We start from the raw sequence: 9,969 nt of genomic DNA on the forward strand, positions 1-9,969 counted from the left end.
GTGGTGAAGCTGGTGATGGTGATGGTGGTGGTGGTGAAGGTGGTGGTGGTGAAGCTGGTGATGGTGGTGGTGGTGAAGCTGGTGATGGTGAAGCTGGTGATGGTGGTGAGGACGTTAGTACTGGTGGTGGTGTAGGTGATGGCAGTGGTGGTTACTGTCGCCATCGTTGAAGTGGTGTAGTTTTAGTGGTTACATGGTTGTGAATTTGCTAGCAGTAGTGTGAAAGGTAGTGAAATACTGTCTCTGGCAAATCTGCTCTTTTTAATTCAGACATTATATATACAGTTCATTATATTATATCCATGATAAACACTAGGATCTGTCCACCTAGATGTAAATAAGTGCGACAGTGTAATCCTATAGTTCACTTTGATGTTCGTAGGTTGGAGCGACGAAGACCGTCGAGTCATCCAAGCGTGGGAGTTGGGGTTGAAATTTGTAGGTGCGCTGATGACTGAGAAGGGCAAACCACGCCCAAGAAGTTGTTTAGCTGTGTGAACAGGGAATAGCGCTGTGTCTTTATTCATGTGAGTATCTGATTGCAGTGGAGGCGCAATGACCCAGTGGTTAGGGCAGCGGACTCGCGGTCGGAGGATCGCGGTTTCGATTCCCAGATCGGGCGTTGTGTGTGCTTATTGAGCGAAAACACCTAAAACTCCACGAGGCTCTGGCAGGGGGTGGTGGTGACCCCTGTTGTACTCTTTCGCCCCAACTTTCTCTCACTCTTTCTTCTTGTTTCTTGAGTAACACTGCGATGGACTGGCGTCCCGTCCAGCTGAGGGGAACACATACGCCATAGAAACCAGGAAACCGGGCCCATGAGCCTGGCTAGGCTTGAAAAGGGCGCAAATAAAATAAAAACAGGGAATAGTGATTGTGGTAGTCGGGTACTTGATGGCGCTGGAGGCACCCTACGGGTATGTAACTCTTGGTGAATAAGGGCTTGCCTGCCTATGCATATGAAGACTAAATCATGTTTTACTTCAAGATAAAAATTAAGAAAGAAAGAAAGGGAAAAAAACCATTACGAATGTGAAGTTTCGACCATCTCAATCAAACCAAATTATTGATAAATAGTTGAGAAATAACGTGTAAACATTGTGTTTGCAGGAGGAACAACGCCGCAGATATGGAATTATGTGTGACCGCATCTTGCCTTATTTGGAAAAGACTCTTGAGAGTAACAACAATGGCAATAAATGGTTTGTAGGAGATAAGGTAAGATTAATATTGATATTGATATTTTTTCAGTGTTCTTATTTTAATTGCATGGTTTCACTATATAACCTTACTTTATTTAACCCGGGAGCAACTTCGTGTTCCTTAGGTACATGAAGTGTCTTCCTTCAGTTATATTAAAAGGATTCTAAACAATATATGCGTAATGTATAGTAATACTAGACGCATTAGTAAATATTGGTAATACTAATAGTAGGCGCAGGTGTGGTTGTATAGCAAGGCGGCGAGCTGGCAGAAACGTTAGCACGCCGGGCGAAATGCTTTAGCAGTATTTCGTCTGCCGTTACGTTCTGAGTTCAAATTCCGCCGAGGTCGACTTTACCTTTCATCCTTTCGGGGTCGATAAATTAAGTACTAGTTACGTACTGGGGTCGATGTAATCGACTTAATTCCTTTGTCTGTTCTTGTTTGTCCCCTCTGTGTGTAGTCCCTTGTGGGCAGTTAAGAAATAAGAAGCTTGCTTCCCAGCTACATGCTTCCGGGTTCAGTTCCACTGCGTGGAACCTTGGGCAAGTTTCTTCTATTATAGCCTCGGATCGTTTAAAGCCTTGTGAGTGGAATCGATAGACGGAACTAATGGAAACCCGTCGTGTGTGTGTGTGTGTGTGTTCCACAACCGGTGTTGGTGTGTTTACGTCTCCAGATCGGAAAAAGAGACCTATAGGATAAGTACCATGTTTAACATAAAAAGTACTGGGATCGATTCATTCGACTAAAAAATTTTTAGGCGGTGCTCCAGCATGGCCGCAGCCTAATGACTGAAACAAAAGATTATACTGTTTTTGGTACATTGGTGTTTTGTCTTCGTGACATCCAATCACTCCCAAAGCAATAAGGGAGAATTTCTTTATTTTAGGCGCATGCGTGGTTGTGTAGTTGAGAAGCTTGCTTTTTAACCACCTGGTCTCGGGTTCGATTCCGGCGCGCAGCACTTTGGGTAAAAATCTTCTAATATAGCCCCGAGATGACCAAAATTTTGTGAGTAGGTTTCGTAATTGAAAACTGAAACAAGCCCGTCATATATGTGTGTGTATGTGTGTGTGTGTGTGTGTGTGTGTGTGTGCGTGTGTGCGTGCGCGCGCGCGCGTTTATGAGTGTTTTTGTCTTTGCGTTTATCTCTCACCGCCGCTTGAAAACCAGTGTTGGTTTGTTTCCGTCCCCGTAATATATTGGTTCGGCAAAAGAAACCGATAGAATAAGTAACAGGATTAAAAATGAATACTGGAGGGCGTTTTGTTCGAGTACACCCTTGAAGACAGTGCTCCAGTATGGCCACAGTACATTGAGTGAAATAAGTAAAAGATGAAAAAAAAATAAAAAGCTACATCAACGTCTAAATGACGCTATCTCAGGATTGTGCTTGAAAACAAAATCCCGTTGAATAACCTTGATCGCCTTATCAGTATGAATTGACACATCCAAGATTACGATAACTTAATCATCCCCTGAAGTACTTTCCGCTGTATGCGTATATTATTTGTTATCTTAAATTAATGTGTACTCAAAAATAAGTTGGCGAACTGATAGAATCGTTAGCACGCCGGGCAAAATGCTTAGCAGCATTCTTAGTTCAAATTCTGCTGAGGTCGACTTTGCCTTTCATCCTTTCGGGGACGATAAATTGACCCATTAACTCCCACTGTCCTATAAATAGGACACTAAATGAAAACATTAAATAAGCTATATCACATTGTCTCAATGTCCCATTTATAGGACATTGAATATTTCCATTTCTACTTGAAGTAAAGGTGTTTTGATAATTGTTTTTTTCATTTTAACCTGTTTTCAATCATTTGTAAAGATTTAAAACTAATATTCAGAAATTTAAGTATCTGGGGCTTAATGGGTTAAGTACCAGTTGAGTACTGGAGTCGATGTGATCGACTTACCCCTTCCCCCTGAAATTGCTGGCCTTGTGCCAAAATTTGAAATCATTATTATTAAAGCGGAGAACTGGAGGAATTGTTAGCACGTCGGACATAATGCTTAGCGGCATTTGATCTGTCTTTACGTCTTTACATTCTGAGTTCAAATACTGTCGAGATCAACTCTACTTTTCATCCCTTTCGAGAGTCAATAAAATAAGTACCAGTTGAGCACTGGGCTCGATGTAATCGACTTGCTCCCTCCCCCGAAATTGCTGGCCTTGTGCCAAAATTTGAGACCAATTTTACCTAAAATAACTGTAATAATTAATAGTTATAGTTGTTATGTATTCATTGCGTGCACATAGATATTCTGTTGTGCAGAAAGTAATAAGAATGAGAGAGAAACATTGCTTGTGTATATCATTTTCAAACCGACTTATATGGTATATAAATATGTATATGTGATTTTGAACTAATCAAATTATTTTTTGTATGTATTGGGCCATCCTATAAATAATGTGGTATTTTTATACTTCTTTATTTTTTCAAAATCAAGATAAACAAATTTCTTTTTTAATCTAAAATATACTACTCTTCATTTTCTACAATATTCTTCCACCTACCTGGTAGAATTGTAAGCCACCCCACTTCCAAAATTCATTTGTCCGAGACGAAAAATACTCCTCCAGTACTGTTCTCAGCTCGTCTACAAAATTCATATTTTTTCCGTCCAAATGATTTTGAAGACTGCGGAACAAATGATAATCAGATAGGACAATGTCCGGCGAATATGGTAGATGGGACATCGTTTCCCATTCAAACTGCTCAAGCCTTTGGAATATCATCCTCGCTGTATGTAGCCAAGCATTAGTCTAATGGAAGAACGACTCTCGTCTTGAAACTAAAGATGGTCGTTTTTCTTCTAGTGCTGACTTAAGCCGCTCAAGCTGCTCGCAGTAGATCTCCTTTGTTATCGTTTGGTTTGGGTTTAAAAGCTTAAAGTCCATTAAACCTTTCATATCCCACCAGATAACAACACCTTACGTGAGTGAAGACCTTCTTTAGCCTGTGGTGCTAGTTTTTCTCCTTTCCCTACTCACTGTCTTCGGCGCTTGACATTTTCATAGAGAACCCATTTCTTGTCACCAGTCACTATTTGGTCCAGAAAAAGGTTCATTCGTGAGACATGACAGCAAAGAAGAGCACGCATTCACTCTCAGCGCGCGATTAGACTTGGAAAGTTTGTGAGGAACCCATTGACCCAATTTGTTGACTGTTCCGTTGGCACACAGGTGTCGATGAATGGTTGAATGACCAAATCCAAGCTTTTTTGCTAGTTCCTTAACAGTTTCGATGAGATTTTGTTCCACCAGGGTTTGCAGGATTTCCTCGTCGAGCTCTACAGATCTTCCAGGACAAGGCTCGTCTTCCAGGCTGTAGTTTCTGGCTCGGATCCACCTTTGACACTGGCTTACGCTTATTGTCCGATCCCCATATTCTGCATTAATATTCCTCGCACTTTCCGTTGCGTTGTTGCCTTTATTGAACTCATAAAGCAAAATATGCCAAATATGCTACTTAGTCACTTGCATAATAGTTTTGAAAAAATAACTGTTAAAATCGAACTGCACTCTTCAAAACTTTCACTAGGAGTAAGTACAAGGTAATATTACTACCTGCTTTTATAGCAAGTTGATGCAGATAGGTTATCCCGTCCCACTCCTACTTTTAGTTCATGCAATTGAAAAAACCGCATTATTTATGGGATGATCCAATAATTATTTATAGTAGTTTGTAATATATTAGTTATTTTATGGAGTAAATTAGAGATCTGTTTTACATTTCATTAGATCCTTATGTGTGACCTGATGTGTTATTCGGTACTGGAGAATCCATTGCAAGATAAACCCAGCTTACTGAAGGATTATCCCAAACTGCAAGCTTTGCGGAAGAGAGTGGCCGAACACCCGAAAATTTCCCAATACATTAAGAGGCGTGAGAAAACCGAGTTTTAAACAGCTACACTTACAAAGATATTTATATATATACATACGCATATGTGAACATACATACATACATACATACAAACGCACGTGTATGCATATATGAGTCAAGCAAATATGGTGAGAAATAAAGATATTTAAAATGAAGCAAAATAATAATAAAGTGCTAAAAAAGATTCAAAATATTATAATCAAATTTCTGGCATGCTTTATATAAAACAGGTTAACTAACTTTTAAAAAAGACATTTTTTTTTGTTCATGCTTTATTATACAGAAGGGCACTAATAGCAGAATGTTATGCTTTTCGAAATAAAGCGAAATCTCTCCTCTGCTCAGAGTTAAATTCTGCTTTGGTCAATTTTGTTTTCCTTCGTTCCAGGAAATGATAAGTACAGTTTTATACCACCTTGATTAGTAACAGAGGGGACTAAAGTTAATCTACTGTCGACACTAAACAGTGAAGTATAGTCACGATACATTGTAGTTCACTGTACTGTGTCGAAGGTCAAGACATTTAACTGTCAACTATCCAGTTTTCTCAGCACTATATAGGTAATATAGTGTGATATAGTTCTGTACGAAGAAGAACATTAAAGCAGGTTGCAATTTTTGATAAACAAAATTTTATTCTTCTCGTACACACTCTTCTCTAAGAAGGGGTAAGCAACTAGGAAGGGGAGATCACGTCGACGCTCCCCTTCATTAAATTCCACACACAGAATACGCTACGGTAGAAGATACTTACCCGAGATGCCCACTACAAAGAAGGAAGGCGTGCTTTCAAAACGAAAACCTTGACACCTACGATCATGAGGGATCTTAAATGCTGAGTAATTTTCAGGCGAAGAAACAAAACAATGCAAAACAAACAAAAAAGAAATGAATCAATAATTTCAATTTCGATTACCAATTGTACACGGATCCTTTACATATATCGCTATCATCTGAAAAGTGGCGAGCTGGCAGAATCGTTAGCACACCGGACAAAATGCTTAGCGGCATTTCATCCGTCTGCTCGTTCTCAGTTCACATTCTACCGAAGTCGATTTTGCCTTTCATCCTTTCGGAATTGATAAAATAAGTATCAGCTGAGCACTGGGGTCGATGTAATCGACTAGTCCCCACCCCAAAAATTACTGCCCTTGTGCCAAAATGTGAAACCAATATCGCTATCACCTTTGATATATAATTGCTGAAACACTGGATAATCATATAAGGCGATTTTTGTTATTGTTCAGGCGATGACCATCCTGTGTTATGTAATCTTTCTGACTCTAGGCACAAGGCCCAAACTTTTGGGGGTAGGGGGCCAGTCGATTAGATCGACTCCAGTGCACAACTGGTACTTAATTTATCGACTCCAAAAGGATGGAAGGCAAAGTCGACCTCGGCAGAATTTGAACTCAGAACATAAAGACAGACGAAATGCCGCTAAGCATTTCGCCCGGTGTGCTAACGTTTCTGCCAGCTCGCCGCCTTTGCTGTGTTATGTAATGGAGTAAATCGTATTATGTTCCATTATCAGTACTTTCTGTCCATACATATTGAAGTCAAAGTGTAGAATGGAAGAAATGATGTTGATGCCTGCCCTAAAATCATTAGTATCATATGTAATGAGTAATAACAACTATAAGTGATTGCACTTTCACTGTGGAACTTACCGCGTTATAATATCATAAGAGAAGAAACAACGAGCTTCTATCTAATTGCTCAATTTGTGAAAATAGCTGCACAGAGGTACAGTACACAGACATTGTCGTTCCAGATACCATTAAAAAGACAAGTTTGTCGCAGTCGGAATGGCTGTGATCAGAAGTCAATATGTTAACTTGGTCGACCAAGGATTTTGGTCGACCATGGATTTTTCTCGCACCCCACATTTTCTCGGTGTTTAACCTAGGAGGGAAGGGCAGCATTCAGGATACATTTTTTTCAGGGATTCTGAAACTTCTGGGTGAAAGAGATGAAGTTATCCTCCGACTGGTGATCTGACCCGAATACTTACAGCAGAACGAACTCTGCTAAAGACCCCCAGGGGCCAGCTGGTGGTCTTAAACTGGGTGATGAATTAAGTATATTATCCAAAGAAGAGAATAGTCTTTCCTGTAGATTTCCACACAGTTTTAGTCTCCTAAATTTCACCTACAAGGCTTTAATTGACAAACAAGCTATAGCTAAAAACAATCGCTCAATACGAGACGCGGAGGGATTCAACCCGAAACCGCTTAGTTGTGAAGCAAGCTTTTTAACAACGCAGCTATACATTGTTTTTCAAAGGTATTGTTACAGACGACCATTGCTTGATTTAGAGAATTTATTGATTCAAAAAACGTTTGATGTATGGGTTTTCTTGTCTCAATTTATTAACATTTGCAGCCTTGCCGTCTGTATCAATTATTTTGTTACTTCGTAATGGCTACTAATGGCAATCATAAGTCGCTGTATTTACAAATGCCAAGATAAATAAATGCCCTTTATGTAAAGAGAAAGGCGACACTGGAAACGAAAAAAAATAATTGATTAGCAATATGATTAATATTATTTCACACGCATTGTTTTTAAAGTAATATTTCATTACCTTCCTTTTATCGTTGAATGCAACTTAATACATAAAATTATTTTGATGGAGTAATTGATGCATACACACCAGAACAGAAGAGTATTTTGGTAGTGTTTTATTCCTCTGGAAAAATTTAACGCGATATCAATTAATTAATTAAGCAATCAAATAATCAATAATCTAATTAATAGGAGGCAACACCCGTAAGATCGATTCGATGCACTTCTTGCCCAGATTGTATTCATGTATGTCAGAACTTGTAGTTTCTTGTCGGTGATTTTCTCATAATTAAAATCATAGAAATAGTGTCGAGATAGAAAGGCATGTACATCGAATTGGTCAAGGTTTTCAGATCGGTTGCTCAGAGAAATAGCAGTCATTGTTGTAACTCTAAATGAGGCAACATGACTGAGCTGGGTGTGGTTAAAGCAAACCAGGTAAATGATGTCCAATTGGATGTGATATAAGATGTTTGTGTATGAAGTAGTAATGTCGCCTCCGTAGTTACGAGTAATATTCTAATGAGTCATATAAAAACTTTGAAGGGAATCGAAAACTGACCAAAGCCGTATGTTGTTCAGACCCAGAAAAGGAATCGCAGTCTTTATAGGGCAGTTTTATATAAGTGTTATATAAGAACGGTTACCCTGGTAGATCTTTTTAGGCTTCATATTTAAAGTATCTTGTCGTTTATATGCAAGAAATACGATAAAGTGTAATGCTAAAACTATTTTTTTTTTTAGTATGAGTGGCAACTGTGAAGTACGCCACATTCTCATGTCTCTATTGAAAAATGTTTTTGAGATCTGTGATTATGAAAGCAGAATAGGTAAGGCGTGAAGTATATTGTTGCGTGTGGATAATGAGTATGTACAGAAGATTAAGTAATACAGAGCTTTAACGCCTGACTAGAAAGTTCCATTCCATAAATTGAGAGAGAGAGAGAGGGTGTGTGGGAAGATATTTAGAAAGTCCTCGTACCAAACACGAGGGTTCAGCGACGACATAGATTAGAGAAGGCAAACCTATGCTTCAAGTGTCAGCAGTGACATGCCGTACGTCGTTTAGGTGGCACGCAATGAACTTTGAAAAAAATCTCCCTGTAATATCATATTATAAAAAAACTTAACCATAAGCATTTACCTAAAACCAAAATACTTGTCTATATGCAAGTAGTACTCTAATATTAGGATTACTGAGGAATTAAAATTTCGATACTAAAGTAGGTAGGTTTGCTACCACTGCTGAGGAAATTCCATCGCTTTCTCGACTGCACATGAGGTAGTGAATTGGGAGGTAAAGAAATTGAGAAACTTGCAATGTATACATACACAATGGAAAACACGTGGAAAACAATTGGACAGCTTTATCAAAAGTATGCTATTGTAAAGGTAGAACTATTTTAATTGAGGAACAACGAAAAGAAGAACTCTGCATAGTTGATTGAGAGCTCCTTGCTCGGGCACCGAAATGCTTTGCTGCAAATTTAGAGGCGAGAAATTATGCAGGCTGCGTAGTAAACAGGATACGTTGCGATGGTGTTATGACAGCTTTTCAGTTAAAGATGATGAGTAACTTTCACCGGGTGTTGTAGAGTTGATAGTCTTCGTTGATAATCTTCGTTATATTCATAATTGCAGTAAAGTGTACAATGTCAGCAGTTAGTGCTGTGAGATTTAGTAATGTGAGAAGTGTAGTAAGCTACAGTGATAAGCTATCCCACAATGTCTACTGGTTCAGAGGTAAGGTGCATTTGCTATTCAAGGCAGTTAACAGAGAATTTAAGAGAAACGACGGAAAGAAAGATTCTGCATAGTTGGGTGAGGGCGCATTGCCCAAGCACCGAAAAGCTTTGCTGCAAATTTAGCGCCAGGGAAATTATGCAGACTGAGAAGTAAACGTTGCGGCGGTGGTGGATAACAGCTTTTCAGTTAAAGATAGTATCATTGTACACTTTACTGCAATTGTGCAGATAACGAGGACTATCAACTCTGCAAGTTGCACACCATCTTTAACTAGGAAGCTGTTCTCCACCACTGCAGCATCTGTTATGTATGCAGCCTGCATAATTCCCTGCCTCTAAATTTGCAGGAAAGCTCTGACTATATATTCTGTGGAGGGGTGAATATAAGAGGTAGAACGTAGATTTCATTGATCGGCTTGTGATCAGATTGTTGGCACTCCGTCGGTTACGACGAGGAGGGTTCCAGTTGATCCGATCAACGGAACAGCCTGCTCGTGAAATTAACGTGCAAGTGGCTGAGCACTCCACAGACACGTGTACCCTTAACGCAGTTC

The 9,969-nt window shown here is 39.4% G+C and overlaps 1 protein-coding gene across 1 annotated transcript in view; it reads left to right on the forward strand.

Annotated features, from left to right (window-relative positions):
• LOC106883400 (S-crystallin SL11-like) overlaps positions 1-5,454 on the forward strand; it is a 25,753-nt gene extending 20,299 nt beyond the window's left edge. Inside the window, exons 4-5 of the mRNA XM_014934428.2 lie at positions 1,111-1,218; positions 4,958-5,454. Of these exons, the coding sequence (XP_014789914.1) occupies positions 1,111-1,218; positions 4,958-5,122 (273 nt within the window). The 3' untranslated portion in view covers positions 5,123-5,454. The remainder of the gene's footprint in view (positions 1-1,110; positions 1,219-4,957) is intronic.
• Positions 5,455-9,969: the final 4,515 nt, after the last annotated feature.

Source organism: Octopus bimaculoides, chromosome 5 (assembly GCF_001194135.2).
Source record: "Octopus bimaculoides isolate UCB-OBI-ISO-001 chromosome 5, ASM119413v2, whole genome shotgun sequence".
Taxonomy (NCBI): Eukaryota; Metazoa; Mollusca; class Cephalopoda; order Octopoda; family Octopodidae; genus Octopus; species Octopus bimaculoides.